We start from the raw sequence: 22,897 nt of genomic DNA, 5'->3' as shown, positions 1-22,897 counted from the left end.
TCTAAAAAAGGTTAGACAATATAAATTTAATAAGTTGTTTCTGGTCTTTGTGTTTCATCACAGCAACAGAAAAGTAATACACAGCTCTTAGGTGTAAGAACGTAAGGCCTACCAGGCCAAAAGAAACCAACCTGGAGTCTGCCTGGAGCTGTCAGAGGTCCTGACTGTGCCTAACCAACAAGGAGCCACAAAGTGGTGTTTCCTGAGTGCCTAGAACCAGGGGCTGCCAGAAGTCCTGATCATGCCTAGCCAATGACAGACCAGTAGAAATGTTAACAGTCAAGGGATGAGAATGCCTGGGTGCTGGGGGTGGGGCACATAAGGTTTCCCCATTGTGAAATAAATGAGTCTTCTTATATCTTCTACCTGACTCCTGGTGTCTGTGTTTGTTGATGTCACGATTTTTTGCCCCTCCCTCGAGGAAAACGTTAGGGCCCAGCAACTCTTGGGCATATTCTCATATGAATATATATCATATTATAGAGATATCTAACCATTCATGGTCAGTGATGGTCTATTCAAAATAGTCAGAAATAGAAAAAAAAAAGATATCCTTCTACTGATGACTGAATAATGAAAATGCTGTATACTTACATAATAGTATATTTTCAGTTGTTAATAAAAAGGAAATGGAATAACTGGAAATAATCATTCCACTGATGTAACCCAGAACCATGTAAGATATATGGCCCACATAATCAAAATGCTATTGATCAAAAATTATAGCTTTGATACACAGTAAAATTAAAGAAACTTCAGTGAACAGTGGGATTTTACATTTCTTCTGTTTTTCTTGAACGTCCAGAAAAGCCCCAGCCTCCATCAAAGGAAGACAGGTGAGCTCTGGGGATGGCTATGTCTTAGCACTTAGGCAGGGAAGGAAAGGATGTGAAAAGTAGAATTCACAACGTGAAAAGCCATATGTCATAGGCAAGATCTGCTCTTTCCTTTTACTTGCCCTTAAATAGTACTTTACATCATGCTAACCTCTTAGAGAATTTCAGTGGGTGGTCATTTACTGTAAGAAAACATTCAGAAAAATAGGAATATCATTTTGAAGGGTAATATTTTAAATGGCAATAAGAAAAAACAGTAACTTACGTACAAGGTCCATAGTCCAGGAAGAGCTGACATCTCAGACTAAACTCCACCTCCCCTCTCCATCTACTTCCATTATTTTTTCTACAAAAGCATTGTGCATAGTTGTGATGACTAAAATGATTATTGCCTTGTCTTTATCATATGTCACAGAGTATTAGCGAAAGAAAATTGATTCCTAATCAGCAATGTTGATGCTTGATCCTCAGTGTTATTTTTGTAAGAATGCATCTAGGTTTATTTAATTATGACTCTAGAACCTGTACCTTTTGTACTTACACATAGATGCTTTACCAAGTGTTAGTGATTAATATAAAAAGAAATTCAACCTTCCATTGCAGTTGCTTGATTTCAGTAATATACAGCCCAGACATAGAGGCATAGTGCTAAGCAAACCTAAAACAGTTGAAAATACAAGTGAGGAGTCTTGTATGAAAATGCTACCCCAAATTCTAAGCAAAGTCTATTTAAATGGGGTTGTATATAGTAAAATCTAATTAAAAGTAGCTCATAGGAATCTGAACTTAAAGTCTACACTTACTACTTAGTGTTTTTTTTTCTATAAGATGATAATGCTTACTTTTTTCTTATGCTACTGTAAATCTTCCTCTGATTAATCGAAAAGTATTCACAGGTGACTAGCTTGCCACTTTAGAGAATTAAATGTTTGAAAAGAATGAGAAAAAAAAAGGTTTGTCAAAAAGGTTTTTCAAACAAACAAACAAAAATCACAGAATATGAACTGCCCAGTGATATTTTCCAAGAAAACAACTACATCAACTGCACATTTTGTTAAAATAAATTGGTTTCTACATCAATTCAGTTTAAATTCCTAGTAGACAAGAATCTATTTCCTCACAGTGTACTAGGGATCTCTCTAGAGTCTAGGATATTTGGCAGGTTACCTGCCTTCTTGTGTGGTTCCAGTTAGTTTCTTGAAACATATTCTCAAACACATAGTCTATTTTATTCAGGAAAAACTAAAAAGAAACATCAACAAATAACTGCCCGGCCTTCTAGTGGGCAGATCTTCAGTAAGTAAAGGTCAGTAAAATGTTGGTAACCTGAATATCCCAACACTACAGAAGTGGTTTCACTTTCTTTAACACACACACACACACACACACACACACACACACACACACACACACACACTTAAATATGCAGAGACAGCTTGCTGTCATAGCTGCACAGAGAGAAAAGACTGAGTTTCTCAAAACGAATAGGTTAAAGAAAAACATGCTAAATGCATAAAAAGCATAAACCACAATCAGGCAGTGGTGGTGCACACTTTTCTCTAACCCCAGCACTTGGGAGGCAGAGGCAGGCAGATCTTTGTGAGTTCGAGGCCAGCCTGGTCTACAAGAGCCATTTCCAGGACAGGCTCCAAAACCACAGAGAAACCCTGCCTCAAAAAACCAAAAAAAAAAAAAAAAAAAAAGAATTTCAAATTGCTGGAGCAAGAGTTGCATTGGGTAGGCTTTATTTTTTTTTTTTTTCGAGACAGGGTTTCTCCGTTGTTTTGGAGCCTGTTCTGGAACTAGCTCTTGTAGACCAGGCTGGTCCCGAACTCACAGAGATCCGCCTGCCACTGCCTCCCAAGTGCTGGGATTAAAGGCGTGCGCCACCACCACCCGGCTTTGCTTTTTAAAGAGAAACATTAAGCTCTGTGGTTGTGTTTTAAAGTTTTAGAATTAAATCATCAACCCCCAACTCCACTGGGAGATGAATACCATATAAAGTGTCCAGAAATGTTATATTATCCTCAGGATGTTTTAAAAATCATTCAAAGTAAAGTAAGTATAAGATGAGAAACAGTATGAAAAGATGCCTTTTTTGTAGGAACAATCAAAAGCAGGCATCTGTGAAAGTTCAAGATGTCCCATGTACCAGTTGAAATTTAAGATCAGAGTAGGGTTTGAATACATATGGAAGCTTGAGCTTTTACAATGATGACTTAGTTCTCTGAACTCTATTGCATAGGCTAGGGTCCAGGTTTTCTAGAAATCCCTCAGGGTGTTTATGGATAGATACATGCCTGTTTTCCAACAATAAAGTCCTGCTATCAAGTTTCTCTAAATATCTCAAAAGAGAGATGCTACGATCTTTAACACAGCTGCCTCCAGCCCTACCTTGGAACCTTACAATGAGAATACTCATATCATATATTTGCTATATAAAATATACTGCATCAGTTTGTAATGGTTATTAAATATAAGAAATACAGATTCAAATCACTATGTAGATGTCACCGTTCATGTGCCATCCCTTTGAAATTTTCTCCTTGTGGAATAAGCATTTGCGAAGGGCTATCGTAAATTGGAGGAAATTCACACTTGGTTGAGTACAATTATCATGTAGTACATTGCTCTAGTTACAGGCATCTGGGCAGGAGCTGAATTTCATTCCTCAGCCTCAATCCAGGACCCAAAGCTGAAGTAAGTACAGTTCAACTTGTAACTGGTTATACGATAAATACAGTCCTCTCTCTGGGTTTTATTAAACCTAATAAAAATGAACACCAAGCAAAATGTTTACAACACAGGTTTATTAACTGTTTTGTCTTTACTAAATTTTTTAATAATTAAAATATATAGAAATAATCTTCAGCAAGAAAATAGATTACTTGTTTATTCATATTTATATAATGATACATCACAAAATATTGTTTCCAAATTAAAGAAATTATGAAGTAATTCGTGAAATTTTATTTGTGTTTTTCTATGTGTGCATTTATGTTTGAGTGACTGAGCAGACAAGTACGTGTGTGGAGGCCCTAGGGACACTCTCAGGAAAGGCATTTATCTCATGCAATATCCCTTGTGAGATTCAGGAATAGAACTGTGGTCATCAGGCCTGTATGCAAAGTACTTCTACCCACTGCCTCATCTTTCTGTTCCTTAAGTCATCATCGCTATTTATATATACATGTTTTTTAAGTTATTCATTTCCTATGTATTTACTTTATATTTCAATCTGTTAATTTCTTACTTTTCTAAGGCAGAGACAGCTTTCCTGAGAACTGCTGGATGTTGCCAAACTGGGATGCTTTCCAAGGCCCTATATAGGGATCCCTGGAATAATTTCACCCTTACAAAAGGATCCCTGCCCTGAAAAACATTGTGGTCCGGGCAGTGTGTAGCAGCTCTCAGCACAATGTCACTCAAATTTCCTGACCACGTTTGTGATGAGGGATTCCCCTCTGTATGCTGTGAATACCATTGGTGAATAAAGAAACTGCCTTGGCCTTTTGATGAGGCAGAACTTAGATAGGCAGGCAAAACTATTCTGAATGCGTGAGAAAGGAGGCAGAGGCAGAGAGAAGCCATGAAGCTGCAGCCAGAGAAAGACATGCTGAAACTTGGCTGGTAGGCCATGACCTTGTGGTGATGCACAGATTAATGGATCTGAGTTAAAGTAATATGTAAGAGTTAGACAATAAAAAGCTAGAGCTAATGGGCCAAGCAATGATTGAAATAATATAGTTCCTGTGTGATTATTGTGGGGCTGAGCAGCCGGGTACCAACAAGTGGACTCCAACAACACATTTGAAAGGAAAAAAAAGTCAAAGCACAGGCCAATCCATTCTATGTTTTTGGTTGAATATGTTCAATGGAATAATCACACTCAAAAGAATAAAGCTACTGAAGAAAGATCAAGTCTTGTTAGTGTGGTGAGCACAAGCGCTTTTATTCCTGATAACTAGTCGAGAAATGTTTTTGTTGAATTATATAGTCTTTCAAAACAAGATCATGTTAAAATTTCAGGATTAAACTATAGAAATTACACTCCAGCCAGTAAGTAATTTAAATTTAATACCTCATCTTATTTGCCTTGATTAAAAACCTTGCAGAAGGCAACCCAGCTAATCCGCCAGTGAAATTAACTTGCTTACCAAAGCCCCTAATAAAGGGGGAATTGATGAACACTATGGGTGGAGATGTTATGATTAACTGTGCATACTAAGTGGTAACTGACAATTATAGAACACTGTGGTAAGATACAATGGTTGTGTGCTGTGAAGACAGGTTTATGGAATTATTTTAAGTAAGTGACTTAACACCTGTCCTTTTTGCTTTTCTTTATAAATGGAATTTCAGAACCTTATGATTTTAATTCTCTTCCCAATGAGGAATCTTTGTGAATGCATTTAGACAATTCTGAATCACTTGGAAGTCCCATATTCATTTTGCACAATTTCCATCTCTTCTAATCAATTACTGGTTCAAATGCTTTTTCTTCTCTGAGTGCCAAGTTGACATATTTGCCTACAAAATGGGTGAAATTAGTATTTAATAAATGTTGATATAAAGAGTTGGAGTTAAGAGCTGCGTTTCATCCCTTCTCAGTCTTGACATTTTTTAAACAGGATACTTTGCAGTAATCTATGACTATAATCTTCATTCTAAATTATAAGGAAATGTTGTACTAGAAGATAATTGCAAATATTAACATTTCAAAAAAGTTTCCACAATCATAGTCATCTATTAAAATGGACTCAGTATTTTATTTACTTTCTTATTCTTCCATTATGTTTTGATTTACCCCATGATTTCTCTAAACAGCTCATCATTTGCATTTGCTTCCATCTTATGCTATGCTTTCTGTAAACAGCTCATCAGCTGAATTTCATTCCATTTTAATCTGTGCCTTTATTAAACAGGCCATCCACTTCATTTCCTTTCATCTCTGCCTGTTTTCTATAAATAGCTCATCTAAGTTTGCAAGGACTCAGCACAGAGGAGCTAACTTGTCCATGTACACTTGCTGCTGAGCTGTGTTCAGTTTTTTTTTCCCCTCTGTGCTCAGCTCAGATTATGGCACCAGCACATGGAGCTGACCTTTGTGGCTGCAAAACACTCACCACAGTTGGCCTCATCAGAGGCATCCGCACAGTCTGGGTCCTCGTCGCAAACCCACAGTTTGGAGATGCAATGTTTCGTCGTCTTGCATTGGAAATAATCAGGAGAGCAGCTGTTTTCAGCTTAAGATAAAGAATATCTATTAATGTGTGACATTCAGCACAAATGAATATGTGATTTATAAAAAGCAGTTAGACAAGTACTTGAGACGCCCAATGAGAATATCTCTTTTCATTAATGGGTACTGAGTAGAGAAAATGTACGTTTTAATTCCTGTAATGTGCACCCAATTGCCTTCCCCGTTGGAAATACAAAAGAAAATATATTTTTGTGAAGATACCTGAATGAAACCAACATTTTCAGGAGCGCTACACACTATATATTTGTAAACCATTTTCTAAGATGGAGAATTCTGTCCTTCAAAATAGAGTTTCAAACATGTTTAGAGTTCATCCTGATTCATTTTATAAGCCAAAATGACTAAACTTAGAAGATGACACATGAATGAGGAAATGAAAAGTCCAAAAGTTTCATAACAATCCTCAGAAGTAGTTGGGCTTTTGGAGGGAGGAGTAAACACTTGATTCAGACTGTAAACTTATGGCAACCCTGGTCACTTTACCGCAGCCACTGCTAGAGTGGCCAGCTTTGAGAACAGGTCTAAACTACTCAGATCATAGAGTGTCAATCAAATTGCTGAATGACTGAACATTATTTACTGAAAGAGGCTATATAGAATGAAATAAAAATTTATCAGGACAAAAATATTCACAGAAGTTTTATTGAAAACCTGAAAATTGACAAGTGCTTCATCTTTTGGATTTTGTGTGCGTGTGTGCATGTGTGTACATGTGTGTGTGTGTGTGTGCGCGTGCGCGCGCACATACATAAATACATGACTGTCTATTCATTTTTCCATGTGGAACAGAGCCATTTGCCTTCTTTTATTGTATTTGATGTTTGGGTAGAGTTGTAAGTACAATGTGACAAGAACAAAATAATTTACTCTTGTTCTTCTTAGTAGATTTTAGGGATTACTATCTGAAGCAGTATTTAAAACTAATTCTGCTTTGATATTGCATAATTTCAACTGGTATCTCATGGGAGAAAATTTCCTAATAAAAATAAAATTGATTATCCATAACTCATTTATCAATAATCATAAAGTACTTATACTCAATATGGGAGAAAGTCAGTTTATGGGAAAACGTCTTGTAATTGACTGCTATGTTGTTATAATGATAAGGGTGAGTATATTCTGTTCCTATCTGCTGAAATCTCCAGGTAGCTTTTAAGATTATTTGTATTTTTTCATTTTTTCTCTGTTTTATGTAGAACTTCATAAATAAAGCATTGTAATTGAAATAATTTAGTCATTTTTGTCTACATTATTCCTTTGTTTCTTTACAGTGCATGACTTTATGAAGATTAATTTTGAAACAAGTTTCCGTTAGCATTCAGTCAACAAGACCTGACATTCTGTGTGACTTACGACAGTCCCTTTCATCTTCCTCGTCCCCACAGTCATCTTGTCCATTACATCTGAGGTTTACAGGGATACATTTCTGGTTCTGGGTACACTTGAACTGACCTGGCAGGCAGACATGCGTGTCTACGACAAAGAGAAGAAAATAATGTGAACTGAGACCCAAGTCTGCATTTACTTCAGTGCAGTCAGAGGCAATCAAGACCTAGATGGATGCGCCCCAGTTGGGACTTCAATCACCTACCACAGTTAAGTTCGTCGGAGTTGTCGCCGCAGTCATTCTCCCCATCACAGATGAAAGCGGGCAGTGCGCAGAGTCCTGTTCCACACTGAAACCGTCCTGGCTGACATTTAAATTCAGCTGGGAGAGAAAGCATGCAGGTGTTGTAGATGACAATCTAAGTTCCTCACGTCTTACACGGAAATTTTCTGACACTGTCATTGGTATTTCGCAATGAATATATGTTGAGCATAAAGCCAAAGCCTCATATCTAGAGATCTACTGGCATGGTGAACATCTAAGTCATGGGCAACTCAGATGGCCTCCCTACTTGCATTTTATAAACTCTCTTACCAGAGACACAAAACTGCAACATGCAAACTATACCTAAAGAAACAGTAATAACGATAATATAGTGGACTACAGCTATAATCTTGGTTCTGGGATAGCAATGACCGGTTGAGTCCTGAGAAATGTGAGCCAGGCAGCCCAGCCTAGCCTCAGAGTTCCAGGCTAAGAGTCCCTGTCTCATCTGAGGAGGAAACGCAACATTGACCTCTGATGATCTCCCTGTGCACATATCAACACACGTGCATTTGCACATAAATATGCATGCATATATACAGGTACACGTACAAATACACACAACACACACACACACACACACACTAGCAGAGCACTCAATAGTGATCTCAGCTCAGTGCCAGGCTGTTCTTAAACATACCAGAATAAAGAGCTTTTTCTCTAGTTCCATTTTTTAAAAATATTATTTCTTCTTTCTGCATTGCTGCCTACAAAGTACTTGTGGCCTTAGCATATAGTCTTCAATGCTAACTGAATAGCTCCCGGTGCAAATCTCATTTAGAACATGCTGTTTTTTTATATTAATTGCATATAATATTTTGATGTCGGAACTATTTTGCATACCATTTTTATTATTATACTAAACACTTTATAATTGGTAGCACTTTCACAATACGTTTGCTTGTATATAAGGAACAGTTAAAAATAAAGATCTACTGAGTGTTTTCTGTGTTAGCTACTAGGGTAGACCTATCAGCGAAGATTTTTATTTATAAAAATTATAGCCTTTCACATGACCAATAATATGACCATTTAAATATATGGAAACCAAGTGTTGTTGATATTAACAGTTCAGCCTAAGAGGTATAAATTTCTAGAGGTAAACACCTGGTTCTGACTCAGACCTAACTCTGAAATAGTCACACAATTTTTACTCACAGGGAAACACTATTTTGAACTCATGGTTCCAATGGCCTATTGATTACTGACAGATAGGTTAATATTAATTTCTTTATTAACTCAAGTTGGGGAATAAAATATAATTGAAGTTTTAAACTGGATTCAGGATAAGAAACTTGATGATGGATAAGAAAGTGATCTCTAAAGCCTAGGTAGCAAGAGCAAAATTAGACATGGTCATGACATCAAACTACAATTATTTGTAAAGAAAATGAAACAATCATAGTAGGAAAGACAACCTAAGAAAGGGAATAATGTTTCAAATATATACATCCTAATCATGGCCTGATACACTAAATGCATGAAAAAATCAACTCAAATATAAATTAACAAATTAGAAAATTTTAAGAGTGGGTTAAATGCTTAAAAGAAAAAAGTATAAAATACATTACTAATTTCAAAGGTGATAAATATTAAAACTATAATGAGATACCAGCTCAAATTTATCAAAATATGTATTTTTTTTTTTTGGATTTTTCGAGACAGGGTTTCTCCGTAGCTTTTTTTTTGGTTCCTGTCCTGGAACCAGCTCTTGTAGATCAGGCCTGCCTCTGCCTCCCGAGTGCTGGGATTAAAGGCGTGCGCCACCACCGCCCGGCAATATGTATTATTTTTTTAAAAGCAAAGTTTTCAAAGTTTGGGCAAGTGTGGAAAAAGGACTGTAAACTCTTGATAGCAATATAAATTAGTACAGGACAGAAATTTACCGGAAACTTCTTTAAAAGTGAAATAGAACTGGCATGTTTTTAGGTAGTTCTGATATAAATGGACGTGTACAAAGAAAATGAAATCAAAGTGTTGGAAATTTGATGCCATGCCTGTATTTGTTGCAGTGTTACAGTGCTTACGGTGGTACAATAAAACATCACCTTATGAGTACACAGAGAGATAAACAAGGACATGTCACAGATAAACACTGAGTCTCATTCATGCTGAAATAAGGAAGAAATCACCTTTGAGACAATTTTGGGAAATCTAGAAAGCATTCATCACATCAAATGGTCCAGGCCAAGAAAGAGCAAATACTCGTATGGCATTTATATATAATGTTTTAAAACAAACAAACAACTCATCAAAACAAACAGTAGAATGGTAGTTATTAGTGGTTACAGAGTGAAAGACTTGGGAGATCTTGGCCACAGGACATAAAAATTCAACTAGACAAGAAAATTAAGTTCCAAAGAATGATTACACAATGTAGCCACCATATTTTTTAACAACATGTTCCACACTTGACAATTACTTACAAATATTCTCCATGTTTTCAAAACAAAGAAAATAATGAGCACATACGGCAATATACATGCTAAATGGCTTCAATTAGCTATTTAATATATCTGTCACATATATTAGAAAATATACATGTCTTCATTATATATATAAATTTACTTTTTAATTAAAATAATATATGCTAATACTAATGATTAACCAAGATACGGTTCCTTCAGCAGCAATATGCCTTTTCTGAATTGTTCAAACGAACATAAGCACTTGGCTACATATATTCTGAAAGTTTGCAACTGGGAGAAACTCTTATTAACTCTGCAGTTATCTCTTCACACAAGTGGATTACAACATGATATTTCAAAGTTACAAATAGAATTTAGAAGGTACAATTATTTAAGAGAACAATCATTGTGATCCTGTCTCTGCTCTAAGTCTTTGATGTGGTGTTTCCCTCAACAATGGTGGCTCTGGTCAGTAAAGGTCATCTTAACAGGACATCAGTATGCACTTGCCATTATGTTTAAATATATGAAAGCAAACTATATTTACTTTATTCACTGCATTATAGAAAAATACCTTTTATTGTGGAAAAGTAATTTTCTTATAACAAATAAGTCATAGTAAGTGTTCGTCATCATCCACACTACCCCTTCTTTTGGCTGCTGTTCCAATTCAAAAACTTTTAAAAAGAATAATCTGATCATAACTTTATACCTATTATCCATAAGTACTTCTCCTCATGCACTGTCTACTAGAATGAAAATAAAATCTTTCAACAATGCCTAAAAAAATCAAACACACAAATAGATTAGAAAAGGATTGGCTTTCATTTTATTTCTCACCAAAGAAGTGGCCTGATGTTTTCCACATAAAAATAGAATATGGGAAAGAACTTCCAGAGTATGTGGATGGTAACGAAAAGGAAGATGAAACACAGTTCATTTAAAGTAACAATCTGAAAATGTGACACAGCTTTATAATTGGTGCTAAAAGGGTCTTCAGAAGTAAATAACAGCCTTTCACTTAGACGATAATTCCTCTTCAGTGGAAGTCTTAGGAACTTGAACTCAGTTGTCAGGGCCAATCAAGGCCAATGCAAGAATCAAATGTCAGTGCCAAGTCAGGCCAAATACGCACTGAGACACTAAGGGAATTGCCAGGATTGACTGTAAGCTCTTCGTCTTGACAAGGAAGGATTGGAATGACCTATGGCGTGATCTGTAACAGAATTTCCAGGAAGTTCTCTGATTGCCCACTACCATTTCAGTTAGCAATGATTGCTAGCTTAGAGGCTCTGACCAGAGCTGTCACAGTCAGGAGCCCTTTGCAGTAACTGGTAAGGGCAAATAAAATCAACTTACCATAAATAAAATTTAACATTAAAAATTTGGACCCCTCAAGGATTTTCAATATTTTAACACTGACAAAAAAAATATATAACTTTCTATCCATTATATGGGAAGGGATTTCTGCATCTTGCTAATTTGCATTTCAAATTCGGTGAGTACATTGAGTAAAAAAAAAAAAAAAATCACACCAATTACTATACTACTGACCACTGTAAGGTAAAGGTTTTGTTCAGAAAAAAAAAAAAACAGTCATGAGGAACAAACCCAAGAAATTGCAACTATTTGTCTTTACATTTTTCTAAGAATTGTGAGATAAACTTTTTCTAGGTGATTTCTCCAGGTCTGGAGTGTGACGAACACCAAAATCCAAAGCCAGTGTTCAGAATACTCACGGCAGTCGTCAGGCTCATCCGAGCCGTCGCCACAGTCGTCCACGGTGTCACATTTCCACCAGAAAGGGATGCATTTATCAGTTTTGCACTGAAACTTTAAAGAGAAGAAGGTACACTAAGAATGTTGATAGTCATCACACATATACAATGGGTATTCCTGCAGAACATGGCACAGCCCCTCTAACTCTCTCATTGTAGTGCTGAATACACAGAGTCTTAGAGGCTCTACACAAAGCAATGAATGAATAAACACCAACACAGTCAGTCAAAAAATTTCACTACTCTGAACACGTTGGAGATTTCAGTGCTCACAATCAGACTCAGGCATTTCCATGCCGTAGGAAGGGCTGCTTAAATCACACAACTAAGCAGCTGCTAAAAGAAACTTCATGGCCATAAAAGTATCAGATGTTTAACTGATTCCATACGAATAATGTCTCTGAAGCACTCTACCAGGTCCAGGGCTATCAGGAAGAGATATCAACATGAATTAGGTAAATATGAAATTAATTGAAGATAATTACATTTCCATAAGAATCTTGGCAACCTCAGTGAAAATCAAGCCAGCTCTTATTGATTAAATGTTTTGGGTAAACTTGAAAGATTCCTTCCAACTGTACAATCACAGTTCCTCAGTGTCATGAATGTTCTCAGTCCAAACAAGGAAACAAACAAAAAACTACCTAAGATCAGAATTTGTAACTTCTCACATAACTATTGTTGATCCTTCGCCAAAACTGTAGTCAAAACAGTTATTTTCAAGTATTGGAATTATTTTAAAACATATAGAAGATAGTAGGCTTGAATGTAATCAGAATAAAATTATACCTGTATGAAGATTTCTTACTAGAGCTAAGTGTTTAAAATGTACATAATTTGGGACGGTGGGAAGGTAAGGAAAGGGAATCCATAGTAATGTTTTTAAAAAATGTAGGAATTAGGATGCAATAGTGTCTTTGCTGATTTTATTTTATTGGTCTATTTATTTACTTATTGTTTTGTTTTTATTTGAAATAGGAACTGACTCGGAAGCCTGAACCAACCTTGCACTCATGGTAATTATTTTAATGTGCTAGTATCTCAGATATAGCCAAACAATAAAAATTAAAAAAAATACATAGGAAATATATGTTATAAAATTTAATATAACTTAAAATTCCAGTCACACATTGCTCCAATGACAGATGCTATTTTCAAGTTCTTCCACTGAAAATATCAAAGTTGATGTGGGATTCCCTTCTGTATGCTGTGAATATGTTTTATAACTGTTCGTTAATAAGAAACTGCTTTGGCCTATGGCAGGGTAGAATATAGTAAGGTGGGAATTTCAAGCAGAGATAAAGGAGGAAAGAAGGAAAAGTCAGGGAGAACTTCAGTTCCTCTAGCTTCCACTTTCCACATGTGAGATTATAGGTACACATCTTTATCTCAGGTGCTTATGTGACAGTGGGAGTTGATCCATACACAAGTCAAATACTGTGTACCCCATGCTGGGAACTGTTTTTATTGCCAAGTTTACTCTGTAGAGCAATGCACAGTGACCCAAAGGTTTAGTCAATTTGATCCTTAATGCTCTTGGGCAATGTTGCAATATTTAATCTTGCTAATATTTAAAAATAAAATATATTAATCTTACTAATATTTAATTACAAAAATAAAAGCTAATTGTTTGAACAATGTACTAGTATCTCAAGTGGTTGACATTAAATCACTAATAATAAGCAATTAATAAATATAATTACCCTTTGTTGGTCAACGTATATTCTTTACTCTTATTTATTTCTCTTGCTTTAATTAATTAATATGTTTGCTTGTTTGCTTGTTTTGAGGCAGGGTATCCTTATGTCCCTCCAGCTGTCCTGGAACTTTACTATACAGACCAGGCTGGCCTTTACCTCAAATAAATCCACCTGTTTCTGCCTCCCAAGTGTGAGGACTGAAGGTGTGGATGATCACAACCAGATTCTTCTTTGTTTTTTAAAAGAGCTTATATTCTTGCAGATTGGAAACCTTTTATGAATACATTTCTTAAAGTTATTTCCTTCTTGAAATGTAATACATTAATTCCCATGCAGAGGATTTGGCATTGAAAAACGGTAACTTGAAAATATTGCTTTGGTCCAGTCATCTTTAATAGACATGGGTATGGAATACATTTGTTCATTCAAAATGCAATTGCTATAGAAAGAAAGCCTCGGCTATTAGTAGATGCTGAAGGTGTCCAGTACCATAGAGTCAACTCTGGATAGAATTAGAAACAGGAGAGTGAATCCTTCCTCTTGTAGAAATGTGGAAGGGAATAGAGAGCAGGAGCCCGGGGAAATCTATCTATTCAACTGATTTTTCTATAATTTGCTTAGCCTGTGGTCATGTCTGTCGTGTTTTTTCCTAAGCTACCAGAGGAGAAAAATACCTTTATACGTAGTTGGCTCTTTGGGGAAATGAGGCTAAATCTGAAAGCAATTACCCTGAACATTAAATATTTCCAGTCATTACAGGATATCAAAGCACATTAGTGAGAGGATTCCATGTCTTCTGAGAACCTTCAAAGTATTCCCAATTATGAGAGGAAATTTCTAATACACATTTAAGATCACCAAATATATCTGATTTATAAATACCAACTGTTGGAATTATACATAATTTGAAATTCTGCTCTCATTTCAATCTAAAAAGAATATAAAGTGGTTTTGAGTCAAAGAAACCATGATAATGCACAGTTACATTGCCTATTAATTATAACCAACATTTTATTGCAGAAGATTTCTTTCATATCTCAGAATCATGTTTTCATATTTAAATTCAGTTGCATTAAAATTAAAAATATAAAATTCACTAATATTAAAAATAAAAATATAAAACTGCACAGTCCCACTTCTTGCCTGCCAGGTTGTAGCAAAAGCCAGGCTTGAGGAGCAGCCAAGAACCTGGAGCAGATGGAGGTGCCTCCCCACTGCACCCCAGTTTGAAAGCAAGAGTGGATGCTGCTCACGCTCTCCTCACTGGAGCCGCAGCACAGTTGACTGTATAGTGGAGTATGAATACAATGCAGTACAGGAAAATGAATTAACTGTTCCAGCATGGAAATCATCGGGATGTGGAAAAAAAAAAACTACCAGGAGAAGAATGGCCAAGGGAAATAAATAGGAGAAGCATGTGTTCTCTGATAATTCTGTTGAAGAAATAAAGCATTAGCCAGAATCCAAGGATAATACTTTGTCCGCCAAATGGGAAGCTGTGGAAATATAGCAGATCATGGAGAGTGGATGAGCCCTTAGTATGTCTAGCTCAAGGAATTAAGCTGATTCACAACTCTAAAATATTTAGGCAACAGTGCTCTATATTATTTTATTTTATTTATCTTATTTATCTAGTTATCACTACATATTTTTCTTCTTTTTATTCTTAGACCAGTGGATTTTTTTTTTTTTTTTGGTTTTTTCTTAGGTCCCTAGGATTTCTCTTCTCAGGTTCTTGGTCACATAAGCAGTGTTAGGTATGAGTCTTATTTAGTGGAGGAAGCCTTAAGTTACATCAGCTATTACTTGGTTACTACCACAAGTCTTGTGCCACATTTGCCATAGCATCTCTTTAAGGTAGTATACCATAGTAAATTAAAGGTTTGTGACTTGCCTTTCTGTTGATGTTTATAATTTGTTAGTGTACTGAGTACCTTCCTGAACCAAAGAAGCTGATATATAGGGAGGCAGACTATATATAGTCACCAGCTCAACATCTCTCTATTCAATAAGTTGAGTAGATGTCTTTGTCAATAGTTTCGTGCCATCAGTTTGTAGAGAGGAACCTATAGCCTTAGCAACAGCCTTGGTTGCTTGATGATTCTCAATGAGCCCCTTAACAACTCAATAAGATGTAACCCAATTCTGGGATTGATGCTTCATTTGATGACAAGAGATGGCCAGTTAGGACTCTGTCTCCCCAGTATATGATCATTTCATTTGGATTCCCTTCATATATTTTTATATTTTAGGAAGTCTCTACTATATTATGTTTCTATACTATCCTCCAATGGTCCCTTAATTTTAGCTGCCTCCCCCTGTTTTCCCTCTCACAACCATCTCCCCACTTTATTCTCCCACTTGACCTTGCAATCCACATCTATTTATCCTTTTTCCCTTTCTTAAGGAAATATATCTGGAAATATTTTTAAAGCATGCTCTGGGAAACTTAGGACAAGAAATTCCAGTGGTAAAATATATGAGAGTGGATAAATAAAAAGAAACAGAAAAGACCTTAATCCTATAGCCACTCTTATCTAAACCTAAAAATAGGGAGGGAAGGAAAATAGGCATTGATGGCAAGATAAAGTTAAGTAATTTTGCAGAACATTCTGTTACCATGAATGGACCTAGGAAGATCAACGTAGTTTTAGGCTTTGTTTTTTCTCCTTTTTTATTAACTTTTTCAAGACAGGTTTCTCTGGAGTTTTGGAGCCTATCCTGGAACTAGCTCTTGTAGACCAGGCTAACCTTGACTCACAGAGGTCCACCTGCCTCAGCCTGCAAGTGCTGGGATAAAGGTGTGCTCCACGACCGCCCAGCTGATGAGCTTAGTTTTAAAGAAGGGGAGATGATTCATTTTGGTAGATTAAGAGACTGGAGCCCTATGCTGGTGGAAGTGTGAAATAGGGAAAGAGGCTTAGCTGTCAGGGAACCGAACTGGATCCAAAAGCCTTTGCTTTCCAAAACTGTGTAACAAACACCTGGTAAGGCTCCAGCAATAAAGCCTGGCTTATTAGCTGCAGAGAAGAATCTTTTCCTTCCAAGTCCAAAGAGGAGAGGAAAATTCACTGCTAGAACAGAAACTTAAACAGTGCTCCTCCAGTATCACCCAGAGGCCCCCTCTTCCTACCAAAGCCAATGCTATATCCAGATCTCCTGCAAGAAGAGTTCCTGCAGAGAAACCATAAAACAAACAATCAAAATAAAACAATTTCTCCTCCACCTCTGTCAGTCAAATATTGAACCAGTGTCAGAACAAAAGCTGGATCCAGAATAATTGCCATGAAGGCCAAAATCTCATAGACCTAGAGGCATTGATGACATGGCTGCCTCAGAGAACTTGTTACATTTCACTAGGAAAAGATCTAAGATGCCTGGAAAAACTGCCTGGCCTCCTAAATAGTGGACATTCTCCAACTCAAAACCCAGAAAAATCTGGAAGTCACTAAATGAAGATAGTACCAGAAATCAGGCTTTAAAAAAGAAGAGAGCTGCTCTTCAAAACAATGTCTTTTGTACGTTCAAGTGATTCTAAAGTAAACACCGGCACTCTCCTAACTTCAGGAGAAATTAAAGTAAACATAGAAGCTGATGATATGGGGGAAATTTCCTGAATGAGTTAAGAACCCAGATTATTGAATTTCATTTCTGCTATTTGCTTTGAAAATACTAGTAAATCTCTAAAAAGGAAAGACAATTTACAATAGCTTTTTATTGAGAGTTGTATTTTTATTTTAAGATTTCTATACTATAACAAAGTAGTTGTTACTTTGGAAGTAATCTGTCAGATAAGGTATTTGAGTGGGCCAGATTTGCTTTTAGGAACAGGAGGCGTTGCTCTCCTGATAAACATAGGGATGCAAACTTTGTGTGTGTGTGAGTGCCTGTGAACCTTTATGTATGCACACACACACACACACACACACACACACACACACAAATTTACTTTTAGCTTCTTAGCCAGGATCACACTCTTGTGTTTGCTTGTCCTTGGTGTTCTTTGTATTTTGGGTGAGGGTGAGGCCAGCTACTGCTACTATGTCTGAATAACTGTTTCCACTTAATTGTCATAACAATCTACTGAAAAATATTCTCTCTATTGTTTGTACATATGTCCAAGACTCATTTTGAATGGTAACAGTCACTTGATATAGTGAATGAGTAGGATTCTCTCCTGAATGATGAATGCTTTTCTTTGGCGGACAAGGTTAGATGTCTTGACAATAGCTATACTGGGTTTTTAACTTTGGCTTTTGTTTATTTTGGTTGTTTTGCCCTTGCATAAATTTAAACTACTTTCACTGTAAAATTGAAGTTGGTATGCATTTATGCTGTATACTTAGCTATATAATAGAAACTTTACTGTGTCCTTGAAATGTAATGATTAAGGCATACATAATGTAAAGGCGACCATGAGTTCTTGTACGATGCCATTTAGATTGCTCTCCTTTGCCTCAACCAGCTGTAGCAGTTTCATCTTAGATTCAGAGCCACCAGAATTACGCAGTAAATCTAGTGTCTTTATAAATTCACGTTTTGTGGAATTCTGTTACATAGCATCAGAAAATGGATTAAGATAAATATCCCATTTTAAGATGGGAAAAGTAAGGCACCAAAAGTTTAGGGAGCACACCCAACTGATTCCATCAGAATGAAGCAGAGCCAGGGATGCAGCCACAGACTGTACTCCATTCAGCAAATGCCCTTAATCTCTAAAAAAACATTGACTTCCTGTGTGGTGAGTGCCGCTCTGCCTTCAGAGGTCAGCGGAGCTACAACTGGCTTCTATTTCACACAAGCTCAACTGAAAATAAGGATATTTACTCTAGTTTCCAAAAATGAGCAAATTCAAAGAATACAATTAAAAGGATAAATTTACTGGCTTCAAGAAATATTCATGCCTTATTTAACAATTTGATCTCAAACCAAACAAGATATTGGCTCTGGTGTAACAAAGTAAAATTATTAATGTCACATGAATACATTACAATATCTAATGCAAAGTAATAAAATCAACTCCATACAATTAAAAGCCGTTAAGTAGATTATTTTTTCTAGAATATCTTCACTGTGTATAAGCAAATTTTGATTGGCGGTTTCACACATAAATTATTTTTATTATATATTAATTCAAATTAATTGTGCTTTATTCAGTTTTGCACTTGCTTTGTATTTGCAGGTGCTATGTTGAGGCAGGGTTGGTTGTAGAGAGTTAACATGATTATTTAAATGCTATATACTTTTACTACATTTTCCCATCATTACCATTCTTTTTTACCTATGTAAAATGTCCTCTGATCTTGTGATTCAGCACACATAGGACTGGAGTCACAGTTATCTTTGAATCTTGGGTAAAATTGGCTATCTCTTCTCTTTGTTTTCTTCCTGGCCTCTATTTGTTCTCTTATGTCGCAAATCCTATTTTAAGTGTCTGCATTAAATTGCTTTTCCCTGATTCTGGGCAGTGTCCAGAATGGTCACTCATTTCATTGTGCATAGTAACAAACAATTGTTCTTTAAATTATTTGAACACAAAGCAAACTCAGGCCAGACCTTAATAGCAGCATACACAAACAACCCAGGAAATGATTCCAGAATTCAACTCACCTGACTGGCTGTGCAGTTTGATAAACAAGTTCTATTATCCGTTGCAAGATAGAAGTTGGTGGGACATGCACAGGTGTGGGTCCTCCCAGGGGCTAAAAGGCACAAATGGCTGCACCCACCGTTGTTTACTGTGCAAAGATGTTTGGAGACTACAGATAAAAAGACACAGCAAAACGAAATTATCAAGACCAGGAATGTGACATGGCATTTGAGACTGAACTTCCAAGAATCATAATTTATAGTCGAATAAGCCATCACAATTTGAGCTATAAAAGTTATGGGTATATCTAAGAAATGCTATTCAATCTCTTTTTTCACTAATTTTAAATACCTTCTACAAAAACAAGTGTGTTAGTTAAAAGTAGTTACTCATTAGAAAAGTAAACAGACTGGAAGCATTTTGGGTGAAGAAATACATGTGCTTAGAAATATAAATGCAAAATAAAGCAATGAAATAATGAGCTATAAGCATGATGTTTTGCTTTTAGTACAGGAAAACCATCAAACCTTTATCCCCACAAGTTTAGTAGAATCCTATGAAGCACATTGGATTGCAATCTTAGAATCCTAAAATATTGAAATAGAATTCCCTCTAGCTAGAGTTCTAGAAATTAAGGACCCTGTAGATGTACTCTAATGAATTATTTTAAGGATATATTTTACACTTCTCTGACTATGTGAATTACTCGCATCTCAGCTTAATACAATATGAATAGATGAATAGTTATTTATGCAATTACTGAGCTTCTAATCATACCCTGCACTAGTAGTGCTTGATATGAACTGGCTTTGTTACATAAAAATAATGCTACATAATGGAATCTGATCATTCTTATCAATAATGAAATCATATTAAACTTGAAATAATAAAAATATGAAATGCAGCTGAAAGATGTGGATGCATTATGGAAATCATGAAAAGAATAATTACCATCAGGTTGTCTATAAGAATGATACACCTGGATATCTGTGATGGTATGCCATGAGTTAATCAGTGAGAGTCTGTCTGCTCCCGAGGTTTTATGGACACGGCTGAGAGACTTGGTTTTCCCATCAGTCCAGTAGATGTAGTCTTCAAACAATGTTAGTGCAATCACCCCTGGAATATCTTGATTAGGGACTGTAATAGGAGATGGCAAGATTAATGTTCAGTCTTGGAAGACTGCCAGTTAAAATATTCAATACTACATGGGCTGACAGATACTACTGCTACAGACATTCTTCTGAATAATTGCTGTGACAACCTGTCAGATTGGCAAGGTTCTTTATTACTGGGTAAGAGAATGTAAGATTAGACATCAGGGTTCACTATGCTCATTTTTTGCTTGGTTTAACAACTAGGAAGAAAACGAATGTGATCAAGCTCACCATTAGAGGAAGGCTGCTTTAGCAGAAACAAAAGTCATCCAGCATTTTAAAACTGAAACTAGAAAGTGTGTGTGTGTGTGTGTGTGTGTGTGTGTGTGTGGGTGCGTGTGTGTATTTTCCTGATCTTCAAACAGTAGATATTTACTTTCTTCCTTAAAGCTGAAGTTCATTGACTAGAGTTCTGCCACATAAAATGATTACATAGGAATTTAAAGATGAGGTATATTTAATACCTGAAAACAGTGTCATGAAATTTGTTTAAGTCATTGATATTTTCATTGTTTGTACATGAAGATGGTCTAAGAGTGAAGGGAAAATATTTCAAATAAAATCTTATTATGAATATAAAGTTATTTTGTTGCTAAAATTACTTTGTAATTATGACTTTCCTTGTAAGAAAGAATTTATATAGAGACTGCTTGACCATCACAATTTGGATTTTTCAAGTATTCCATGGCAGATTTCGGATGGCAAATAAATATATAAATACTTTGGTGATGAACAGATTTCTCTTCTTGTGATGAGCGATTGTTTGGCCTATGTTCAAATGCCTCAGGCCTAATGTGCAAATACTAGTAGATTTTCCTTCTGCTAATGATTTCTCAAAGTTATCAATTCTCAAAGTTATAATCAAGTTCAGAAGATGAAAACTTTCAAGGCCATACAAACAGTCTAATAATTTTGGGCGATAATAACGAAACGCTCTAAGAGAAAGATAATTAATATAATGGGCATAACAACTGCAGCAATATCGTGTCTCTCATCTTGTAGATTTCACTGCCTGAAAATGTTTGTCATGTTCAGTAGCAACTGAAAATATATCAAGGTTTCAATACAATTTGTCATGTTTAGGGATGTTTAAGGCCTCATTTTTAAAATGCATGGTAAATTTGTGTTGTCAACAAAAAATAAATAGGCTAAAACTATATATAGAGAGACAGAGAGTGTGTGTGTTTAAGATAAATCATATGTAATCTGAGAATTACACTATGATTCAGTCACAATGTAAATAAATAAATAAATATGAGAATAGTATAATTACATGTTAAATTATTTAGTATTGGTAGTAAGGTGTCTATCAAGAAATGCACCTGGACAGCATACTGAAGAGGCAGAATTCGAGAAAAGTTCAGAAAACTTTAGGCATTTTGAATCCTGATTTTAATTCCATATGTCTGTGTAACTTAACTCTCCCTATCCTTGTAGAGACACAGAACCCATCTCTTAATATGATGAGTGTAATTGGGTAAAGAATGAGAAGTACACTTTGCCATAAAGTATCACATAAGCTTCTTTTACAAATTACTATCTCCTTCCTCTGCTGAATAAATTCAATTTTAAAAAGATAAAAATGTGAATTATGGGAATGGGTGATAATTAGGAGTCCATCACCAGAGGGTATAGGTTGGAAACTTTAAAGTAAAGTGGCAGAGTATTTTGAAATGCTCAGAAACATTCTATTTATGCCTTTTCAGAAGTAATTTTACCATTAAGTATGGGCTCAAAAGTTAATCATCACTTTAAACTCTCCATCTACTGAGATTCAATTAAATTCTGTGGAAAGATGAAGTTTTTGTAAAAATTAGTCAATTAGCATTTTGAAAGTAGCACAATCTTTCCTGCTACTCCAAACTAACTGTCACTTATCTCTACTGCAAAGTACATAAGTACTTCAGAACTAGCGTATTAGTGCAACAAACATCCCTCAGTTACAAATACAAACAATATTGAGGCTGAACAGGATTGCAGGGGGGTAATAACTTTATGCACTTTATTTCATTTACCACTGCCTAAAGTCGATTGTAAAGTATTATTCTTCACAATATTTGGACAATGAAACATTGCCCAAACAAACAAAACGCATAAGTAAAGGCACTGGTCTTTGAATCTGAATCAGCTTCTCTGCTGGCAAAATCCAAGCATCTTCACCATGACCATCATCATCCCCACATTCTCTTGGGAAGATGGAGCAGGGAGAAAAAGAAAAGCGGAGGGTTCACGTCATAATCTGCAGTTGAAAGTCAGCTTGCTTAATGGCTTGACTGCACTGTTCTGTAACGATCTCCAGATGTGTGCAATTTACTGGACAACTAATTGAGTATGATCAACAGAAATTATTTTTATTACATAGCCATCATAAATTCATGGGCACCAGTGTTTGTTTGGAAGCATCACTCCAGCCCCTGGAATCTGTCTATCCAAAGAGTCTGGGATGTTTGGGTGAATGTTCCATCCCAAGCCCCCTCCCCTGGGACTTGCCTCAGATTCCACCTCCATGAAAGC

The 22,897-nt window shown here is 36.0% G+C and overlaps 1 protein-coding gene across 1 annotated transcript in view; it reads right to left on the bottom strand.

Moving 5' to 3' along the window:
- Positions 1-22,897, bottom strand: part of Lrp1b (LDL receptor related protein 1B) — a 1,720,116-nt gene that overhangs the window by 159,651 nt on the left and 1,537,568 nt on the right. Inside the window, exons 61-66 of the mRNA XM_075985306.1 lie at positions 20,178-20,366; positions 19,247-19,395; positions 11,898-11,991; positions 7,691-7,807; positions 7,453-7,572; positions 5,963-6,082 (exon numbers count right to left, since the gene is read on the bottom strand). Of these exons, the coding sequence (XP_075841421.1) occupies positions 5,963-6,082; positions 7,453-7,572; positions 7,691-7,807; positions 11,898-11,991; positions 19,247-19,395; positions 20,178-20,366 (789 nt within the window). The remainder of the gene's footprint in view (positions 1-5,962; positions 6,083-7,452; positions 7,573-7,690; positions 7,808-11,897; positions 11,992-19,246; positions 19,396-20,177; positions 20,367-22,897) is intronic.

The sequence above is a fragment of the Microtus pennsylvanicus genome, chromosome 9, assembly GCF_037038515.1.
Source record: "Microtus pennsylvanicus isolate mMicPen1 chromosome 9, mMicPen1.hap1, whole genome shotgun sequence".
Taxonomy (NCBI): Eukaryota; Metazoa; Chordata; class Mammalia; order Rodentia; family Cricetidae; genus Microtus; species Microtus pennsylvanicus.
The sequence above is the reverse complement of the archived record's forward strand: the minus strand, read 5'-3'. Positions and strand labels throughout refer to the sequence as shown.